The sequence below is a fragment of the Natrix helvetica genome (assembly GCF_964273705.1).
Source record: "Natrix helvetica genome assembly, chromosome: 3".
Classification (NCBI taxonomy): domain Eukaryota; kingdom Metazoa; phylum Chordata; class Lepidosauria; order Squamata; family Natricidae; genus Natrix; species Natrix helvetica.
Genome location: NC_138549.1, coordinates 86025330 through 86049501, shown reverse-complemented (window position 1 = coordinate 86049501; position 24172 = coordinate 86025330). Strand labels below are relative to the sequence as shown.

Sequence of the window (24172 nt, the reverse complement as noted above, 5' to 3'; positions counted from 1 at the left end):
AATCAATGTTTGCCATTAAGGAATTATGTGTGTTTTACAGTTCCCTTTTTCATATAATATGGAAGATCAGTCAAATACCTTATGCCGCTAGGCTTGAAATTTGGGCAACCTAGAATTACTCTGCCTACGATCTGACCTAAGCTCAGTACACAAAATTGTCTGCTACAACGTCCTACCTGTCAATGACTGCTTCAGCTTCAACTGCAATAATACACGGGCAACCAATAGATACGAACTCAAAATAAACCACTCAAAACTCGATTGCAGAAAATACGACTTCAGCAACAGAGTGGTCAATGCCTGGAACTCATTACCTGACACTGTTGTTGCATCCTCAAACCCCCAAAACTTTAACCTTAAACTGTGTACCTCACTCCATTCCTAAGAGGTCTGTAAGGGGGCATGCATAAGCGCACCAGCGGGGCCTACCATCCCTGTCCCACTGTCCCCATTTATTTGTACTCATTTATTATGTATATACTTATATCTGTTTATACTTATAGATTCATATGTTATGTTCATACTTATACTTGCTTTTCTCATATGTGCTTGACAAACTAAATAAATAAATAAAATAAAATAAATAAATAAGCAGTGACGTAAATCATAATAAACTTGAGATAAGTCATCTCTGTTATGCTCTTCTTTGGAAATACAATGGCCCAGAAAATTAAGGAAAAAATAATTTCCTGTTCCCATTCTGAGCAGTGCATACACCTGCCTATCAATCTATGGTAGCTTTTCTTGCTGTTCATAGTCCTTACTTCATGGTGTTGTTAATTGGTGCTAAGCAACCAAGAATAATAGTTTCATAGTTTTTATTGAGATATATGAGATGGAGGGCCAGTAAATTTTTCAAACAAACAAACAAACAAATAAATAAATAAATAAATACCTGGCTACAAAAAAGTGGAGCTGAGGCAGACCTGATTTACCTCTGACCAGCTGGATGCTGAATATTTTACCAAGACAGCTCAGAGGGCCATAAAATGTGGTGGCTTGGAATTCCTTTAGTCTTATAGGAAACCTGGCTGAGAAGACCTGGTGCTGAGCTACAAAGGTGGGACAGAGGTCTTGATGATGGTATGTTGTCCATCCCATTGACCAACATTCCTGCCCATCTGTCCATCAAGTCTAGCTCTGGATTTCACTACAGGAATGACAAGCATGGCCTGTGATAGAACAACATAATCCGTTCATATTTTTCATGGCATACTGCATTCTCAGTCTGATGTTTAATATATATGATGGACTAAAAATGAACTGGGGTGTATTCAGGGGTCTTCCCTGGCTAAGAGGAATCTGAAATGCCTCTTGTCTTATTAAGAAATAGAAAGTAATGAAATCAATTAGACTGTTATAACATACTTAATGTAAATCTCACCATGAATGCAATGGATCACAAAGTCCTGAGTAAACTCACTAATGTATTTTCTAGGCTACCCTTATGTAAGCTCAAGTGATTTTCAAATGTCTCTATAGCAATCTATTTGTAAAAATGACAGTCACATATTTGAAGACATGTGATGTTAAGTTCCTATGGATTTTTTCTAATAGGACTCCAATATTAATGAAGAATTCCTTGAGTTTATAGAGACATTCTTTGATTGGTGTTTATCCTGTCAGTTTCAATAACAACACTTTGCCTATAGTAATAAGTAACAATAATTTATATTTTCATCTCTCTCTCTTTGCCTTTAATAACATTAGAAGTTAGTTAGTGGGTGTTGTAATAGTATTGGATACATACATAGACACCATAACGTACAATAATGAGCAAGATGAGGAATGATTAGCTTTACAGAATTGGATTTGGCTTCTCCATATCCTGTGCAAATGCTACATTTGTGCTGCAGTTTGTCTGATGGATGGAACAAATAGGTGGATCTTGTTCTGACATATGCCAGAAAATTAATTAATGAATAGGTCAGATAAAATAATACGTTTGTATATTTATCAGAAGAGAAAGATAAAAACCCCACTGAATTATCTTTCTTAAATATTTTCCTATCTAAATATATTACATGGAGAAAGCAGGTTTTTTAGATATAATAAAAATATAATGCATTATATCTAATAAGGGAGGAATAATTTTAAATTATATGTGTATTCTAAAAATGTAAGGAGAAAAAATATGAGAAAATGACAGAAGAAGTAAACACATACACAGTTTACGTAATGTTATGTAAATCTACATCTAGTCTACTTAAATGCAATGAGAATATTGAAAAATGATAGGGCTGCAGGTGAAGATGATATAAATGTTACAATATAGGTCTGCTTTGTTTATGAAGGAGGCAAGGAACTTCTTCAAAGTTTATGTAATAATTGCTTCTATAACTTCAGATAAAGGGACGTAGTAAATGTAGGAACTATATATGACACATTGCGTTTGAGAAATATCTTTGGCAATATTTTAACTGAAAGGGTCCTGAGCTGAAAATGAATAAAATTGGAGAAGTGCAGTGCAGTTCTATGTTGAACTGGAGTCTGTATTGATTTTTTTTCTTCAGCTGAAATAGTGAAATGTGGGAAAGTTTCATGTATATTTGTTAATTTAGAAATTATGATAAAGTGAATAAGCTTGGATGATGGACACATATGGAATTGGAAGTTGATTGCTGAACTGATTGGTGAGTTCAATATATCACAAAAGTAAAATGTTCTTCTAGAAAGATCTGTTGTGAGGAGTGACCCAGATTGTTGAGGGTAATATGCTGACTCTGTAAACCACTTAGAAAGAGCACTGTGAAGTGGTATATAAGTCTAAGTGCTATTGCTATTTGTTATTAGAGGTGAAGTTGAATGTGCATAAAAGTATATGTATAAGATTTCTATCCACATCATTATATGGAAGTGAGAATTGGGCATCTTGGGAGAAAAGTAAAAATAATTTGAGTGTGGTGGATGTAGAGGTCTTAAAAAGTACACATAGTAAAAGAAAAAGAGATAAGATCTAAACTAAATGGATGCTGAATGACTGTGGAGTGAATAGAAAAGTGAGTGGTCAGTACAAAAGAAATATGTTGAGATGGTTTGATCAAAGAGAATGAAAAAAGATTGAATTGCAAGACAAATATATGACAGAATAGTGCACAGGTCAAGATGAAGGAGAAGAGTGAGTATGTCATGGATGAGTGGAGTTGATGAGCTGTTCAAGATGAGAGAGGTGAGATATTTAAAGAACAAAAGGCAATGAGTTTAAGATGTTCCTGTTACATATTAATTCAGTGTTACATTTTCAGAATAGGGTTTTCTATCTCAAAATATAGCCTGATTCTTAAAATATTGATTCGTAGTATGGTGGCAGTGTGAAGAGACTGTGAATATCAGTATATTTTAAAATGTAACTGAAGGACTTTTGGAGATTCAACTAAGTCCGGAAAGCACATTAACTTTGACCCAGTGTAATTGCAGGGAAGGGAATCTGAAAATGTGTTATGTTTTAATAATTATAATGCAGTCACACTAATCCAACCTGTTTTTACTCAAATGGATTTTTGATATTGACTAATTTGGACCTAAACATGTTTAAGTGCAATCAAGTGGCATTAAATGGCATAAATAGTTCTGAATATCTCTTTAAAAATAAATGAAAAAGAATGCCTAACATTACATTTCCAGTCAAGCTATATTAAGATTAAACCACTCCTAATCATATATATGACAGTAATCCAATTAGTCATTTTTTTCTTTTTCTTCTTGCATTCCCTCATTTAAAATAAAGACTTTTGGACAGAATTGTCAATCAGTACTTTCCCACAGGGAAGATTTAAATCAGATCTTTGAAATAATTTTGATAAAACACAGCCTAACCCTCATTGAGTTATTATGAAGCTATAAAGACATGGGCTATTGTTGCTGTCAGATAAAAGTTAATAGTACATTTCAGTGAAATCACAATTTTTTCCAACAAAGGGAGGGTAATGCGTGAAATATATATTAGTTACTGCGTCTTTCACAAATGCTTGGGTGCAACAGTTGCAGAGGTGGGTTACTCCCAGTTTGGCCTGGATCGGCCAAACCGGTAGCAGCGGCGGGAGGCTCCACCCACCCGCACAGTCACATGCGCACAGAAGCGTGCCCAAACTGGTAGTAAAAAAAATGGCAAACTACCACTGAACAGTTGGATACTTGAAAACTTACTGCAACCTCTCCCCCTAAAAAATTCTATATCAAGACTGTCAAACTTGCAGCCCATGGGCTGGATGTGTCACACAATGGTCACACCCATGCTTGGTTTAGTGAAGGGGAAAACAGTCATGATATGTCACATGATGTTACCGTGATGACGTGAGTTTGACAGCCGCTTCTTATCATCTGAAGATTTGCTTTTATTGTGACAAAATTATGTACTTCTGTGATAGCCTAAGCCAGTGATGGCTAATCTTTTTATTGTTGGGTGCCAAAAATACGATGGTGCATGCACAACACACACACACACAGACCTACATGCACCGCACTACTCGCCTCCAAGCTGAGCTTCCAGAGGCCTTCCAGGGGTCGGAGGAGGCTGTTTTTGCCCTCCCCAGGCTCCAGGAAAGCCTCCGGAGCTTGGGGAGAGTGAAAAATGGGCCCAACGGGAATTTCCAGTTGGCCTGTTGGGCCCATTTTTCACCCTCCACAGGCTCCGGAGACTTTCTGAAGCATGGGGAGGGCGAAAACGGCCTCTCCCGGCCCTACAGAAGGTTGAAAATCAGATGGTTGGCACACGCATGCGCGCTGGAACTGACAGCTTGTGTGCTGGTAGATATGGCTCCGCGTGCCACCTGTGGTTTGTCATCAGGGGCCTAAGCTGTGTGTTAGGGAGATTTTTAAATGGATAAATATTTATAGATTTAGGAGCAACATTTATGCATCAATAAAAACATCCAAGATGAAGGATATATTTACGTCTTGCTCCTTTTCAATACTTATGCTTAACTGGATTTAATTCTGTCTTATGATTTCAAATGCACAGTAGGGCTGCAGGATTTATTCCTGTCATGTCTGTCTATCTTTCTATCTACCTATCAGCAAGGAGAATGTACATAGCCCTGGGAGGCTCCACAAAATTATTTTAAGTAGAAAAGAAGCTTGCCTCTTTTCAAGAGTGTGCTGCCAGGATCACAGGTTGTTTAGCAGGAAAGTAGGTGGACATAGGCCGCCTTCTAAAACACCATCACAAAACAAAATAAGCAGAAGACACAATATTTTAAATAAGGTTCTGAACAGAGGCTGCTATCTTCTAACTATTTGCTTATATAATAGGATAGAAGGATGGTAGAAGGGAATGTGAATAGAACTTCCGGTTCCGGCGGCTGACGGCGACGGGCAAGTCTTGCTCGCCCCGTGCTTCCCCGGTGGGCTTCCCCACTCCTTGGGGGGCACAGGACGCCCCGTAGAGGCTCCTGCTGGAGGGGCGGCACCGCGGGGGATCCCTGGATCGGCCGGCGGGGGCCCCCCACCTCGCTCCAGGCACTGGGGAGCACGATGGGGAGACGCTCCGGCGTCTTCGCTGTGAGGCTGTGCGGAGAAAAAGAGAGCAGAAGGACGCGGCTGCGGTGCGGTGAGGCGTAAACTTCCCTCCATTCCCCTTACCAAGTTGAAGAAACTGTCAGCAGTTTAAGTTTTTTTCCTTTCGGCTTGATTTGGAGAGGCACGGCTGGAGGGAGGGGGATTTCCCCCCCCCTCGGACAGGCGGCTGGAAACAATTTTGCTCTCAGCCCCAGGGGAAGGAGGAGGGGGAGAGCCAACCAATGATGCCATGCCCTTACTAAGTGAATTTTCGGATTTAATCCCATAACATAATGATGATCTGGAAACTTTGGGAACTTTGAACTTTGAAAACTTTGTTTTTTTGCCTCTAAACCCGAAGCTGGCAGGGCAAGATGGCACACTTCCGTTGTCTTTATGAACAGTGAAACCTGACTCCACCTTTAAAACTTCAGGCTTCCGGTCTTTGTCTCCGTGCTACTCAGACAAATCTCTTGTTGATTGCTTTCTTTTGAACTCCCTGGAGTGAAAAACTTTGCTCTATTGCCAGGGTGATTAGGAAAAAAATTCTCTTCTGCCTGGACCTTCTGTCTCCTGGACTCTCCTGGCTGTTCTGCCTCTCTGACTGATCATTCTCTACACTGACTGAACTCTTTACTTCATAAACAATGTCACCCAAAAGACCACCTCCTGGAAAGCCTGGCTTTGCTGCCTCTGCCCCAACATCTGCAACCTCCAGTCCTAGTACACAATCAACGATAACAGCTTTGATGCAACCTAAAACTACAGAGACGGAGTTTCAACAAATGTTCCAGCAACTCCTACAGGGACAAGAGGAAATAAAGAAACAACTGAAGGAGATGAAAGAAGAAATTAAAGAGAACCAGGCTCAAATTAATAAGAACTCACAGAGACTGGATCTTTTGGAGGGTGGGACGGCTGAGATGAGGGAGGGGATGGAAGGGGTGCAGAAGGGAAACAAAGAACTTGACACCCAACAGATGAAAATAGAGTTTGAGAGAATGTCTTTTTACCTTAGATTCCAAAACATGATGGAGGCAGATGATGAAAATATAAGGGACATCATGACAAGTATTTTGGCTGAATACATCCAGAAAGAGAAACAACAGATGGGGTGGGAAATAGACCTGGTTTATAGAGTGAACTCAGCCTACGCTAGAACACACAATGTACCCAGGGAGGTACACATTAAATTTCTCAGAAAAAGTATAAGAGATGAAATTCTGAGTGCACAAAGGGGGCAAGCCTTGACATACCAAGATAGGGAGATAACCATTCTGAAACAGATCCCCAAGAAAGTGAGGGAAAAAAGAAAAAGCTATTCGCAATTAGCGAATAAATTATACCAGAAGGGGGTGTGGTACAGATGGTTGATGCCTGAAGGTATGCTAATATTCTGGGAGGAGACAAGAGTTAGAATTAATACACCCATAGAAGCGCAGGCCTTTATGGAAAAAAACAAAGCACTCCTAGAAAAACCAGATGATCCTTCAACAGACATACAGGACACGGGAGGGGCCGGAGCTCTGTCGGCGGGGGGAGATGGGGCAATACCGAGAAAGCTCAGATCACAAAAATGAGCAAGAAAATCCACCTGATATAAACTGATCGAAATTACTAACTGAATTTATATGCTGACTATATGTTACTACTTAGTAATGAACTTTGTGTAAATGTATACTATGAGTATGGAGGGGGGGGCACCTACCGCACATCGCAACTGCCAAAATTTGTAACCTTTCCTTTACCTTTTTCCCTTGTAAAATGTTAAAAAAACGAATAAAACTTTGTTTAAAAAAAAATAAAATAAAACACCATCACAAAACAAAATAAGCAGAAGACACAATATTTTAAATAAGGTTCTGAACAGAGGCTGCTATCTTCTAACTATTTGCTTATAATAGGATAGAAGGATGCAAAACACAGCAGGTAGAAGGGAATGTGAATAGAACTCCTTGCACTTTAGTCATGTTTCTAAACTAAAAATGCTACATCATGCTCAACTACATTATTTTTACTCATGTGGCGGCTCCAAATAAACCTTTTGTTTACTGAGAAAAGTAAGTATCTTGTAGAATTTCTAAATTGATTGAAAAAAACAGAGCTAATATACCTCAACTTTTAAAGGACTTTAAATCTTTTATCAACTATAATATTTGTAAGAAACATGCATTCAAACAATAGATTAATGGACATGAAAATCGTGCATGGAGAAAAATCCTGATAATTACAGAAGCATGTGGGACTTGTGTTTTACTACAAAGAGTAAATCCGATTCCTTCAAATGCATTACTTCTTTAATCAGTTCAGAAAATAATTTTCAATGAATTGGATAGCAGTAAACATTAATCAAAGACAAATCTTCGTTTATTTCCGCAACTATAGTGTTTACACATGGGCAGTTATACAGTATATAGGAATGTCTGGAATCCAGCCATTTGGAAAATAAATATGCCTCATATACCATGCAAGGGATTTTTTTAGGTAAAAAGAGTTACTTTGATTATACACTTCAGAGAACAGTATGACAGTATATATTTCTGAAAAATAAAGGATGATTCAAGGGGAAAAAAACAGAATTATTGGCAAGTCGGTATAATACATTAATAAAGTAAAACAATTGATTAATGAAAGCATCCAAAAATCTAACAAATTTTTCACCATCTCTTTATTTTAACATTCCATTGTCTCAAAGCACTGATGCCAGACTTTCTTCATGTTATTTCTAAACAAAATCCTTCTCCCAAGTTTTTCATGCTACCCAACAGTTTCACCAGATTTTCAGTCTAATGTGGCCTAAGTGTCAGAATCGCCAGACGTAGAATTACACATTTGTAGGCATAAAATTGATTAGTCACCCACATGCTTGGTTTGCTATTTGTGCTATATTGTAAGTTGCTCTAAAAATAATAATTATAAAAGAATTCACAATATGTTGGGTAGATATTAAGAGTCCTAATGTGAAGATAAATTGCATATTGCTTAATGGACAGTTGAGTGGCTGTTAAGTATAGCACTTCCAACACCACAAGCTAATACTAAAATGGTGCTTAGGTTTCCTGGCTCTTAGTTTGAATGCATGTACAAATGCACCTAAACACTATCAGGTGTTATGGGAATGTGTAAAAAAAAAACCTTGAAGCTGGGCGATGAGTAGCCCTATGTCCTCTTTCTTTGTTGTATAATCAGTTGATCGGGGTGTCTATTAATATTACAAATAAACATTGCAAAAAAATCATACACACAAATGTTACCTATTGGGGGCAAATAGCTATTCACTGTCTGAAGGAAGGAAACTTTTGAACCCAAGATTTTGTGTGCAAAACTTTTACATGCAAAACCTCTAAATATAAGGATAAAGAAATAACCATTCTTAAGCAGATCCCAAAGAAAATAAGAGATAAGAGATGGAAACTTTCCTTCTTAGCAAAAAAATTATACAATAATGGGGTTTGGTTCAGGTGGTTGTTACCAGAAGGCATGTTGATTTTTTGGGAGGGCAGTAGAATTAGAATCACAGTTGAGGAAGCAGAGGCTTTCATTAAAAAACACAGTGCCCTCTTAGGAGATATGGGGGAGGCTACACAAGAAACAAAGCAGGGAGGGGCGGAGGCTCTGCCAGTGGATGGGGGGGGGGGGGGAGGGAGCGACAACAAGAAGACTCAGATCACAAAAGTGAATTGAAACATCATTGCAATTGTTATAATGTACCTTTATGGAAGTGATAAAAAGCAAAACAATTGAAACATATTGAAGATTTTGTGTTAAACTTAAAACTGCTAATATCTATGTAAATGTTCATAATTTTCTACTTTTTTTGTGTAAAAGTTGCGAGACCTTGGGGGGGGGCTTCTCCCCCCCCCCCCGCACGATGTAGCTGTCAAAATGTTCCATAACCTTTTAACCCCTTTTTTCCTGTAAAACTTTTAAAATCAATAAAACTTGGACAATACAAAAAAACCCTCTAAATCTCAGTTTGGAAATTGCACAGCTGTATGCACCAAAAAAAGGACTCTGGCTTGCAGAGACTTCACCTATCAGGATTTGCTTACTCATTTAAAATTGTCTCTCAAAGTTTGGAGACAATCAATTCTTTAGTTTTTCTGTTATGGTGATAATTGTTTTTACTCACTAGTGACTTTACGTGAGAAACTACAGTGCAATGATTATCCATTGTCTTCTGCCTCCCTGTTTATTTTTTTGTATGGATGCATTTTATCATTGCCACAGCTGTTCTAGCCTACATCCTTCCACTTGTAGTTGCTACTGGTAGAGCAGCTGCTTTCTATCAGAGTTAATCTTATTACCTGTCAAGCCACGGCACTGTCTTTGGATATATTGTTGTCAATATATTTCTTACATGTTAGGGTTACTACATTCTTCTAGGAATCTCATATTTGTTCACAGTTGTTATTTGACACACTCATATCACAGCTATCCATTATATCTAATAGCTATTCCGTACATCCAGTACCTGAGATGGACATTGTACCCACGAGGTTTCTATGAATGGGATGAAGTTTTAATCAGTAGGACTGAAAGACATTTAAGTTTTTCCCTTTGTCAATTTCTTTTAATGTAGATTTCAAAATATCTGTAGTCAGTTTAAGAGTATATTGTCCATTCAGTTCTCAATTATATCTATGACAGTTTCTCATGTATTTTCCATGTACTTTCTTCAAATTATTTTAGAAATGCATATTAAAAGAGATTTGATGTAATCCATTTTATGCATTTACCTGAAACTAAGATCAATTGAATTTAATAGGACTTGTTCTTCAATAGATACGCATAGCAGAAAATTGCAATTGTAGTTAAACAATAGAGACAGCAGATTTTCAAACAGATTTTCCTAACTTTAGTTTATTATCTAGACAACTGAATTCCATACTTATCTTTTCAGATTGTCATTGCCAGCATCATGTGCAGCTATAATAAGAATGATTGGACTGAGCTTTCAAAAATGGCTGAGGTAATGACTTACTAATATGCCTTCTCTTTTCTCCCCCTTTCCTCTTTTCTTTCTTCCCCCTTACTCTGTAATTGTGTAAAAGAAGAAATTCAAATGAAAAACGAGGGTTTAAAATGTATCTGTGATTGCTTATTTGTTCTGTGTTTTCATTAAAATGATAGAAATGTAAATTAAATGAATCTATTCCATAGAAATGGTCCCCTGGACTTTGCATGCTACCTCAAAATTCTGTAGCCTTTGAATTTCTATGCCTTTTTTATTTGCATTTTAAGCAACATGCATATTATGACGGATGCCTTGATAAAATTTAATTCTACCTTTGAGAACCTAACTTGATCTTACCTTACCATTCCAGTTTGACAGCAGTGGAAGAAATTTTGAATATAAAACTCTTGAATATTTAAAGTATAAAAGGCTCATTTAATGCTGTTCTGGTTCTAATACAGATTTACAATAAAGGGGGAGAAAAAATGCCACATAAAGTCACTGTACATAATAGCACTTTGTTGGTTTTTCTATAGTTTAAACACACACACACATCAATATTTGGTATCTGTAAATTTAGAAAGTAAAATTTGATTGTGCTTTTAATATATAATTGTGTTCTGTGTACCCTGACCAATCCGGTATCCTAGAAGCAAGAAAACCATAGCAGTTTTACAAACTCTCACTATTGCCTCTTATATTATGGGCCTATAAAAAGAACATTTTAAAAAATGTTAAACATTTCACTGTCAAGTATTTGTGACCTTCCAGGTACATAAACTCTAGAGGGTAGTCAGTCTGGTCTCCACAGGAGGCCAACCTATATATACAAAAGGTCAACTTGTCACAGAATTGGAGAACAAAAATAACAACAGCACATGCATAGGTTAAGACGTTCAAGAGGAGAGGAAAGGCTTTAAGAAAATTATGGATAGCATTTTTCATGTTTGATCTCTTTGGAATTTTTGAACCATCACTACACAGCATGCAAAAATCATTTCTGTCACTCAGATGTACAAATTGCAAATCAAGTTCTAATTTTGTCAGATGTTTTTTAAATCAAGCATCATGGTTTGTTAAGTCAGAATAAGCATGTAAGACTGGGTGGAGTTAGGACAAATTACTCCCCCACACACACAAATCTTGATCCTTAAACCATTTTTGGAGTTATACCATTGCTTTTGAGAAGACTAGCTCTCCTGCAGACAATCCAAAGATATGCATCCACGGTTGCTATTAGTTAAGCTAATGTCATATTTATTATTTGTTCATTTAGTAAAATTAAAATATTTAATACATATTTTTATGCAGTCATTTAACTGGTATACAAATAACATATTATTAAGACACAGCTATAAAATTATAATAGTTAAAAATGTTAATATAAAATTATATAGTCACTGAAAGTTTACAACCAACTTAATAGCATATAATCATCAATACAAAACAGAGAACAGGGAGGTGAATACAAACACACACATACATATACTCTCACATATATTAAATACATAAACACATGTTGTATATACATACATACACAACATACATGCATATGCATTCATATATACATGTTCTGTGCTAAGAATGTTTGGATTGATGATCAAAGAGTCAGGACCATGCCAAGTATTGGAGTTCCTGGGTGACAAATAGCTATAAGACTCAGAACTGTTGGCTGTGCAACCAGGTCCAGCAATTGTAGGACCTCTGGAAGAAAAGGTGGTTATCTGTCACAAATATACAAAGCTTGAAAATAAAATAAAATCAGTCAATACTTCATGAAGAAGAAACAGTGCAGTTCTGAGCACAGCTATGGGGCAACCCTAAAAATTACAACAAAACGCAGCTTAAATAAAGGAGGTGGATAAGAATAAAAAAAAATAAGCTGAAATGAAAGAATTTATAATAACAGCAGAAAGGGTGGGGGAAAAGGCAAGGAAGATCTAGAATTCATCGGCACTACAAGAAGAAAAACTGCATGGTCTTGATTGAAACATCTCTCTAGTCTGCACCAATTCATTGCCAATCAACTTAACAACCAACTGCAAGGAGGTGAAACTGAATCAGGCATACCTATCTGATAATGAAAGGTCCAACAAAAAGAGCAGCACCAGGCCACTACAGGCAAATAATCTGCATACCAACAAAATTCAGATTGCTAACTGGTGTGGAAGCCGATCCAATCCAACAGCATTTAATTGAAGACAAGGTTTCTCCATTTGAGCAAACAAATACTTCCCAAATTGCAGAGGAAAAAAAGATCAGCTCCTAATTGACAAAATGATTTTGGAAAACTGCAAGAGAAGAAAGAGCACTTGATGTAGCTTGGATTGATTATAAGAAGGCGACTTCCTGCCACATGATTGGATAATCTAATGCCTGGAAATAACAGGAAACATGAGAAGCTTTGTGCAAAGATCAGTAGGACAATAGAAGACACAGTTGCTGGTCAATGATCCACCTATCCCAGATCCTTGAGAAGGATTCTATTGCCTGACTGTGCAACTAACCATAATGACAACAACAACAACAAGAACAATGGATAGTCCCAGTGGTCAACATTATCCACTTTGGGGGACCTGGTTTGAAACATTCTATAAAAACATGTTTCATGAACTGAAAGTTTCCAGTGAATGACCTCAGGCTACTAGGAAGAGGCAAGTTAGCTTTTGGGTTCACTTCCTTTTTCTCTGCAGATAAGAGTCCATGAGCAAAAATGCTTTGCAGGCCAGCATGATTCTAATGTAATGATGGAGATAAAGCACAGAATTAATAGACTTCATTTCAAGTACACATTTCCTAAAATCTGCATCGTAGTTCTCTAGAAATATAGGTTTATCTTGTTGACCATTGAATAAAGATATTCAGGGTAAAACTGATTTAATCACGATAGGTAGAATCTTTATAATTCATAAATGACAGGAAATCTATTGGGATAAAATAAGTTTTTCCTGAACATAATTATATCTCCTAAGCAAATATAATCTTTGCAAACCTGAAGAATTTTGGTTAACTTCCTTCCCAGGGCACATACTATAGGAAAGACAGTATCCTGTATGCAGTGGTAGTCAATTTGGTCCCTACCGCCCACTAGTGGGCGTTCCAACTTTCATGGTGGGCAATAGGGGTTTGCTGTAACGCTGCTTTATAAATTTTATAAAGTAAAGTTACTTCCCTACTTTATAAATCACCATTACTGTGGAACTGGTGGGCGGTTAGAAAATTTTACTACTAACAGAGATACAAAAGTGGGCGGTAGGTATGAAAAGGTTGACTACCACTGCTGTATAGTCTCACAGTTCAGATTAGCTAAACCTATTGGAAGCCAACTACATGAGCTACTAGCCCAACTCCAAGGGTTTTTATTGGAGAAAAACTGAAGGGTTCTGTACATAATCCTGGGTTCCTGGAATTAAAGTGAGATATAAATCAATAAATAAAGATTATAGTCAACAAATAAAGGGGTGGATAAATGGCATTCAATGGAAGTGGACAGACTTCTGGCTAAAAGAAATATATTTCAGGTAAAGATGACTCAGTCCAATTGCCTGGCATTTACTCTAATTCTGACTGCTTCCTGTCATCCACCAGTCGCTTGTTCTTTTAATGTTGTGTTCCAGATGTATGCACTAAATTTGTGCATGCCTTCCAAGAATTCCATTCCTTCAAGATTTCTAATGTAGTGACCTAATCAAATTATATTCCCTAAAACTGTTTCTGTGTTATAAGCCAACATGAAATGAATACATTGAACAATGGAAACAGACCACCACTAGCACCAGTTACTAATACCAATTGTAAGCAATTCTTCTGCTACAGAAAACCAACGTATTGGGGAGAATATGCTCATCTTGTTTAAAATGTCTAAGATATTTTTTTTTAATATGGAAATGTGTGCAATAGTTTGGTGTAAACACATTTTGAATCTGTGGTCTGAATTGCACAGGCTTATTGCACTGCTCATTTGACAATATTTCCAGACTTGTTTAAATTTAACTCAGCATTAATTTAGGAAAAGTAGAAAGTTAGCTACCCCGCTTAATATAAAATGATGCCTTCCTTTGTATATTCCCTTTGTTTTTATTTGATTTTCTGTTGCTCTGAAATATTTTGTGTGAAATTAGTAATGAACTAAAATAAATATTGATGTAGTGGGGGAGGAAATATTGCATGTGCTGTGAGTTACATATCAGGTTGCCATTTGGGAAATTGCCTTCACTAAAGGGCTTGAGCATTTGGAAGTTAATATTTGACACACACACACTTTTTTCCCCCCTGTGTATCATGTAGGCTTCTGGAGCTGATGCCCTGGAGTTGAATTTATCATGCCCGCATGGCATGGGAGAAAGAGGCATGGGACTGGCTTGTGGGCAGGTATGATGTTTTAGTCACTTTCATTTCTCTGTTGCTATACAGCACCATTTCATTGATAGTTCTAGCTCAGGGCTAGAACGCAAGGAGTGGATTGCTAGCTTGGGATTCCCTGGTCTCTTGCTCTTTAAATATTTAGTGCCAAAAATGGGGGAAGTAACAAGCATCTGAGATTACACACAGTGTTTATTTTTATGGAAGACAGGAAGCAATATCATAACAAATAGTTTCCAAAATACTCAGACAGAATTGTACTTTATACATTCTTAATGCTGACTAGTCTCTCTGGGGAAGAACCATACAAGCAACATGATGCTCCTAGGCATTTTACAGAAGGTTAGCTGCACTCGCGGCATTTTATGGTTAGTTGAAACTACACTAAGAAGTGATGAGGAATCTGTGTGGGAACACAGAATGGACCTGGGTGACCTCTTTCTAAGCCACTGGTTTTGTCATTTCAATTCCTAAAGTGCAATCATGTATATGTCCAGCTAGAAAAACACAAGCTTCTCTCTCATGGAATGATAATGGAAGACGTTGGTCCAAATTCCCTGAATGTTATAAACCCAACTAGTTGAAATAGAGGAAAGTATATTTTTTTAGTTGCTTCCAGTGCCCAGCTTTGCTTTTAAAAGGAACTCAGCATATGGAAATGTTAGGAATGAGGAGAAACACGAAGTATTATAATTGGATACTTCATAAGATAAGCATAGGGTTCAATTGCTAAGCTTAAGAAATTTAAATCACCTGCTTTATATCTAAAAAAATAAACAGGGTTCTATATTTAAGGAACCAATACTATAAAGTGAATACAGAGTTAAGAAAACCATAACCATCTCTAAAGACACATAATTTGTTTACAGGGAAGATTCATACTGCAAAGGTATGCAGTATTCATACTGCAAAAACAGAAATTCCTCCATTTCCTCTCTCTCTCTTTCTTCTCTCACTACAACATCTGATTATAATTTTTCTTAGATAAGGAGACTATAGCATCAAAGAGTTCAGCATTTTGCATGGATTGCTTTAAATGTTTCAGGTAGACTTAGCTTACATATTCTGCTAAAAATAATTAAACATGTAATCTACATATAAAGCAACAATTTATTGCATTTCATAGATCTGATTAAATCTGAATGCAACATAGTGTATTTGTGTATGTGTGTATGTGTAATTTTTTTCCTGCACTTCCAAAGATGCTTATTTTCTTTTTTCATAGTGCTGTAGCTGTCTTTATTACCACAACCAAATTATCTGATCCTACATTAAATCTTGAGGTTCTGCTTTGGCCTAAATCAGCCTTTCCCAACTGGTGCTTACCAGATGTATATTATATTTCTTGTAATATTCAACCAGGAAAATATATTGGACAAAGCTGCACAGATTCCAGGATACGTTTATAGAATGTACATAGAAAGCTAAATACTTTTATGAATAAGCAATAAAATGATACAACATACAACACGGCTGCTTTGGAACTTGAGGGTACTCCAAAAGGTACACTTTGAGACATATTTTTAAAAAACTGCCTTCCCATATTTTTCCCCGTACATAATGTAGCTATTTCCTGTCTCACTTGGCCTTTTCTCAAATGAATTTAAAATACCATTTTCCCCACTTATAACTGATAATGTTCTTCTTCTGAGATCTTCAGTTATATTTCTGTACCCGTCGAGACAGTCATTTTTCTATAAAAGATATTTTTGCCTTTGCTAATCCCCATCCCACAACTCAAAATGTTGAATTTCAGATTTTTTCCCCATGTAAAACCAGGACATTACAGCATCTGCCATCCTTTTCTTTTCTCCTCTCCTTCCTGAAATATTTGCCCAATATGCATGGAGTTATCCTAGCCTTGGTTTTTGTATTTTTTTGGTATTTCTTCATACCTCTGGTTCCACTCAATGGAAGTTTATAGTGCTTGTTTGACATAATACCACTAAGCCTTCTATGATAAAAAGAAACAAATTCTGCTTTGTGAGAACAAACATGTCCTCATGGAGCAGGCATGACAAGGGGAGGGACATGAGGACAAAACAGTGGACAACTGAACAGTGAAAAAGAAGGGGGACAAAGAAAGAGGAGATAATTAGCAGATATAATAATCAACAATTGTTAAAGAAGAGAAGAACTCTCTTGTTAGTTCTTACAACAAAATAAATTATCTCTCTGTAAATAAGCAGAAAGTACTGCTGTTGTATCCTTAAACCGAAATATTCTATGTGTATTTTACATACAGCATAATTGCTAACATTATTGCTAACAATATTTAAATTGTTTTGCATTAGCTGGACGTTTGAGTAAATAAGAAAATGTAGTTTTTCCTTATATAGCTGAAACATACCAGGCTATGAGGAACAAAATTCTAAGGATACAATTTGCGATAGTGGCAGCAAAATGTTAAACTAAACTTAAACTTGGAAGAATAGGTAACCTCAGCTTTGCTACATCCTCCACTTCTGTATATAGGTTGGTTGATACACTCTGTGTTCTCATTTAGAAGGTCTTGTTTATGATTATTGCTCTACCACTCTGATCATATGGATTTCTGAATAGAGGAGCGAAGAACTAAACGTATTTTCAAATGGCCTTACCACTACTGTCCTTAGCACAATCTTTCAGAAATCTATGATATTCATCATTCATTTTTTTCCTGGGAATTTCCAGAAACTTCTGTGTAAATAGAATGTATATAGAAACATAGTGAAAGAGTGGGTGGGGAACTGCAGTTATTTTATTCAATTCTGAAGGGAACAGAGATTAAGGGCTGTTATTACTTTGAGAGGCACACTGTCCTATGTGCCCTAGAAGACAAGACAAGCAGACAACACTCTCTGTTTACAATTTTAGACCAAGGTTGTGTTACATAGTCTGCAAATTAAGGGGACCAGAACAGAAGTGTAAATATGAAGAAAATCTTATAATAGAAAATTTAAGGATATCAGAACAAAACAGACTGTGGATATATTTTAGTTTTCTTTAAACATCCCTTCTAAACATAGGAACAATAGATGAACTTAGTGGCAGTAGTCCCTGCAAAGGCACCAGCATCTGGGTTTCATTTTTCCATATAATGTCAGCTTGGAGAACAGAGGAACAAAGAAGAAGAAATTCAAGTGACTAACAAATCTATTCATAAGGAATGGTTCTTGAAGGCTTACCAGTCATGGTGCTTTCCGAAGTCCTTGTTTATAGCTAAACGCAGAAATTACAGGCACTTTCCTATTTTAACAATTAGAATTTAAATGACCCTATCTCCAAAGATGTTCCCCTATCCTTCTGTAATTTGTCAGGTTTCTTAGACATTGAAAACAAAAAAATTGGAAATGGGGGTAATGACTACATTTTCTCCTTTGCATGAATACCTCTTTCGTTTTTTGTCTCAAATTTGGTATGATTTATTTGCATGAAAAGGCCACAATGCCTATGGAGTTTAATTCTTTCCAAAACCACCAAGCTCTACAGGCACTTTTCGTTTTGTAATAATCAAACAATCTAGCTCCAAAACCTCTTTATTTTGAATTTTAGATTTCTATTTCTATGAATGTGAGCAGGCTTCTTCCCATCAAAAGATTTTATTGTGCCTGCTAATCAAATCCCCTTCTGTTAAAAAACAGAAAATTCAAAATTCCCATGATAGCCAAAAGTAGTTTCAAACTTGTCTCACAAACCAAGCCACCTCTGTTTCAGTAGGAGTTGAATCAATCTATTTTCTGAAGTGCTTAATCAGGTTCAAATCAAACTTATCCCACAACCCTATAATAAATTCTATTATATGTATCACTGGGCTTTATGTAAACATATGTATTATCCATTTATATAAATGCCTTTGTACGTAAAACACACATACATACACACACGCTCTTTAATATTTAGGAGCTAATTTGGCTGTGTACCCTTTTTACCTCTTCAAAAGTGCTGGTGGAAAGAAAGGTTAAGAATAAAGATGGTTGAAAGGAAATGTAGGGAGAGAGTTAGAAGTATGAAAGGGATATGAAATTTAAATGTTAAGTTACAGCAAGCTATGGGATGTACTGCTTTGGGAATTCAAATGAAAACAATCAAGAAATGTTCTGGGGCACACTAAAATAAGAACTGTAGCTTAATACCAGGCTGATTCTTCTAAAATGGTGCTTTGGGCCAGTAAAATAAGGATTTGTTTAATAGAAATATGAAAAATATTAAAAGAAAATCCATATGAGAGGAGTGCAAAACCTACTACAGTTATATATGCATGTTTATGGAATAATAATTTTGGTGTGTTATTAGTCTGTGGTTTCTTCCAGGGGGTCTTATAAATCCACAGGATAGCCTTGGGCTCTAAAATTGAGCAATTGAGTCTTTGATTCTCCTGTTGCTGGAAGATATGTAAAAATGCTTGTAGCCAAGTTGTTCCCTACTGACTACGCATCTAAGAGACTTCCAGTGTTTGCATTCATTATTCCTGCTGGTGCAGGTTGGAAATGGTTTATGCAAAAGAAAGATAAGGGTGTGTGTGTGTTAATACTCGAATGTGTGTAATGTGTGTGTGTGTGTGTGTGTGTGTGTGTGTGAGAGAGAGAGAGAGAGAGAGAGAGAGAGAGAGAGAGAGAGAGAGAGAGAGAGAGAGAGAGAGAGAGTATGTATTGTGTCACAACCCCTGGTTTGCCCAAATATGGGAGGGAACACTCTGCTTCTCTTTTTCTGTCTTTCGGCTCACTCCAGGAGACCATCCAGGCAGAAAACCATATTTTTAATGTTGCCTTTGTTACATTTGTGTTGTGTTTGTGCTGATAAATAAAGGCCCAGGTTCAAATCCCAGTAAGGGTATGGCTAGCTGATGAGAGCTAAATAGCTTGAAATAGATCTATACAAGTCTCCCTTTATTTATTTATCAGCACAAACACAATATATATATATATATATATATATATATATATATATATATAGATATAGATAGATAGATAGATAGATAGATAGATAGATAGATAGATAGATAGATAGATAGATAGATATATATATATATATATATATATCTTGACCTGTAGCACAAAACCTTTTTTATAAAAAAAAACTATCACATTGCATCCATTTGTCATCTATACTCTTTCCTATCAGAGCCTGCAACGTTAGCAGTTTATTATAAATCTGAAATTTGAAAGTCGATCTGCTGCCAACAATGAGCCACCTATTTTACTACAGAATTTACATGGAAAAATTAATCCCAATTGGTTGATGTTTTTAATTCCTCACCCTCCCAAAATCTGCCCTTTGAAAGAAACCATATGTAATAGCTTTTTTTAAAATCCTTAGAAATAATTGGGCTTTTTGTGTCACATCTCCTTATAGGTACAAGATTGAATAAAGAGAAAGAGAGAGATTGAGATGCACAAACCATTGAAGAAACAATAAAGATAATTGTCTGTTTTGATGAAATTATATTCCTTTGGTACAAGTCCAGATTTTCTCAGTATTCTATTTTGGAATTAACTATAATTATATCTTAGCAAGGACTTGAAGATCAATGGTTTTACTAAAGAATTTGTTATTGTTAGATAAGATCAAGGGTGAAAAATAAAATTGATCAGCTAATTTTAAACTTAACAGCAACGAGGCAAAGTTACATACCTGTGAAGTTTATGTGCCAAGAGCCCAGTTATAATTAATGGACCCCACTCTGCTGCCTTGCTCGGGGGAAATCAGGAAAATCTTTTATTAATTATTTTAAGATAAAAAAATTAATATAGATTAAAGGAAACAAATAAAAAAGAAAGGAAGAATTCAAGATGTAAACGTAAGAAACAAAAATGTAGAAGTAGTTTCCCACTTATTCTACAGCATTTATAAGTGCACAGTAAGTATAAATTTACCCCTTACTCTATGGCTGCAACATACTTCACTTATTCCTATAATCTATTTTTTATAATAATCAAATCCATAAATATATCAGTTCTTTTTTTCTGTGTCATGCAACAAGTCTATAAAGGGTTTCTAGCTAGCAAAAAACATAATGTCTTATCTGTAATCAAAGTAGTGAAATTAGCCATCTTAGCAAGTCTCATTGTCTTCTCTATCCATACTTTCTATTGGGGTAGAGTCAAATCTTTCCAGAGTTGTGCATATCATAATTATGCTGCAGTTCTCATATGTATAAAACAAAATTCCATCATTTCCCCCCAACTGTTTATCCAAAAAGAAAGACTTCCAATTTCAAATCTATATTAATCTACAGTTTTCTCTGTGTACATATGTATTTTAAATATCTATATCTATCTATATCCATCTATCCATCCATCCATCCATCCATCCATCCATCCATCCATCCATCCATCCATCCATCTATCTATCTATCTATCATCTATCTATCTATCATCCGAAACTTTCTGCCTTTTTTCACATCCACCAGACAGGATAAAATGTTCTTTGTTTTTATTTACATTTCCAATATAAATTTGAAGTGCCTTTATACATTCTAGACCATTTCTCTATGTGATATATACCAATGTTACATAGTTTTATAAAAATTATTTTTAAGATTATGACCTCCTGTAAAGTCGTTTCAACCACATAGTCTCCCCCTGTTTCCTTTGAAAACAATTTTTGTCCCACTTTATTATACATTCTTTCACTTTTTCTATTTCAAATTGCAATAAAGTTTATGCATTTTAACAATAGTATGTTCATGAATGAAGGTGAATATACATATCCTATACATATATACATATAATGTTGCAGGATCTAATCTGGGTCGGTCACTGTCCGGGACCAGAGGTTTAGTCTTCTGATCTTTCAAACTTCTGCTGTCAAACATTCTGGTGGCAGAGAAGTTCCCTGAAAATGGGCTCCAGCCAAAAGCTCGGAAGACTAAACCTCTGGTCTGAATGACCAAGCCAGATTGGATCCTGCAATGGTATGTTTGGCATTTGTACATGGTCTTGTTTCAAACTCAGTTTTACACTGTTCAAACTCCAAAATTATTTTGCCTTCTTTAAATATTTCTATTAATTTTATATAATTGACAATTATTACCGGATTCTGTTACTGGATTTTTTTTTCTTGATTTGATTTTACATTCTCCCTGACAAAATTCTAATATCTCACAATAAGTTAGTCATTTGTGTTTGTTTATAATTTCTTGCCTATAAAATACTTCTAGTGCTGACAGACACAAAGGTATTTTCAATCACAACCTGGCTTTGTATCTGTTCCATATTCTCAATATGGCATATTACATAATTATGGTTAAAATCTACATTAACCTAACTTTATCATACCATAAATAACCCTGTCACCTGAATGTCCTTCTCACTGTAGAAGCCTTCTATTTCTCAGCAACCCCCCACTCTTTCATCCAAACTAAGAAACAAGCGGCAAAATCTAATTTCAAATCCAGCAGATCTAATCTTGTTTTTTAGTTTGTGTTTTGTAACATTTTGCATTTAACATTTTCTAATTATTATTATTCTTAAAGATGCTAGGGCACCAAATTAGGAAACTCAAAAAGAAACATGGATTAACTCTCTGGCACTTGAAAAAGCAACTATAAAATAAATTACACGTACCCACAAATTAGGAAAGCAGATTATCTTTTTATTTTTTTTATTTTTTATTTAAAATTTTATTTATTTTAAAAGTTTTACAAGGGAAAAGGGGTTAATAGGTTATGGAACATTTTGACAGCTACATTGTGTGGGAGGGGAGAAGCCCCCCCCCCCGGGTCTCGCAACTTTTACAAAAAGGAAAAATAAAAAACTATGAACATTTGCATAGATATTAGCAGTTTTGGGTTTAACACAAAATCGTCAGTATGTTTCAATCATTTTACTTTTGTCACTTCCTTGAAAATACATTGTAACAACATTTGGAATAGTGTTTCAATTCACTTTTGTGATCTGAGTCTTCTTGTTGTCGCATCCTCCCCCCCGTCCACTGGCAGGGCCTCAGCCCCTCCCTGCTTTGTTTCTTGTGTAACATCCCCCACATCACCTAAGAGAGCAGTATGTTTTTTCATGAAAGCCTCTGCTTCCGCAACTGTGTTAATTCTGATTCTACTGCTCTCCCAAAAAATCAACATGCCTTCTGGTAACAACCACCTAAACCAAACCCCGTTATTATATAATTTTTTTGCTAAGAAGGTATATTTCCTTCTCTTATCTCTTACTTTCTTTGGGATCTGCTTAAGAATGGTTATTTCTTTATCCTTATATTTTAATGGTCGTCCCCTTTGAGCTCCTAGAACCTCATCTCTTATGGTTTTTCTAAGAAATTTAACATGAACTTCCCTTGGAACATTATGTGTTCTTGCATAGGCTGAATTAATCCTATAAATCAGGTCAATATCCCACCCAAGCTGTTGTTTATCTCTGTTAATATATTCTGCTAATATTGTGGTCATTATCTCTTTAAGATCTTCATTTTCAACTTCTGGTAAATTTTGAAACCTAAGAAAAAAAGACATCCTTTCAAATTCCGTTTTTATCACATGATTCTCAAATTCTGTATTCCCCCTTTGGATTGCCTCCAGGTCGTTCCTCATCCCAGACGCACCCTCCTCCAGTACACCTATCCTCTGCTCATTCTGTGTAGTTTTTTGTTGTGTCTCTCTGAGCTGGTCATTTAAGTCCTGCAATTGTTTTTTCATTTCGTCCTGTCCCTTTAAGAGGGCCTGAAGCATCTGCTGAGTAGACAAATCCTTTAAACTCTCTTCAGGGGCTTTAGGTTGTAAAAAAGATCCCAGTTGTGACTGGTGGGCAATGGGACTGGACGTAGAAGATGTCGGGGCCGATGATGTCTTTCCAGGTGGCAATTTTTTTGGACCCATCATGAAGCTCGTAGATAGTTATTGTTCTGTACAGGGAATGGCGTCCGTGGGAAAGCACAGCTGGTAGAGACCACCAAACAGGCAGATCCAAAGGAGAATAAGTCGTTTAGTTCAAGACCAGAGCAGATGGGTGGATCAAAATATTCCAAATCCAGGGAAAAAACTTGTTTGAAGAGGCTCCTGGAGGTCTCTGGGGTGGAAATTAATTCAAGACAGCAAAGTTTTTCAAAGGAGGAGTCTCATGCACAAAGACAAAGAAGAAAGAGGAAGTGAGCCATCTTGGCTCAGCCAGCACCGGTGGTCAGGAAACAACAAAGTCAAAGTTCCCACATATAGTTTAGAGAAGAATCAGTTCAACCATCCTTTCTCTCACAGTTGTAGTCAAAAGAGAAAAAAAAATTTACATTCTCCCTGACAAAATTCTAATATCTCACAATAAGTTAGTCATTTATGTTTGTTTATAATTTCTTGCCTATAAAATACTTCTAGTGCTGACAGACACAAAGGTATTTTCAATCACAACCTGGTTTTGTATCTGTTCCATATTCTCA

The 24172-nt window shown here is 36.3% G+C and overlaps 1 protein-coding gene across 4 annotated transcripts in view; it reads left to right on the top strand.

Moving 5' to 3' along the window:
- Window positions 1-24172, top strand: part of DPYD (dihydropyrimidine dehydrogenase) — a 628073-nt gene that overhangs the window by 431793 nt on the left and 172108 nt on the right. For all 4 annotated transcript variants that reach the window (XM_081946459.1, XM_081946458.1, XM_081946461.1 and 1 more), the window contains 2 exons: window positions 10400-10468; window positions 14741-14824. In XM_081946459.1, coding sequence (XP_081802585.1) covers window positions 10400-10468; window positions 14741-14824 — 153 coding nt within the window. The remainder of the gene's footprint in view (window positions 1-10399; window positions 10469-14740; window positions 14825-24172) is intronic.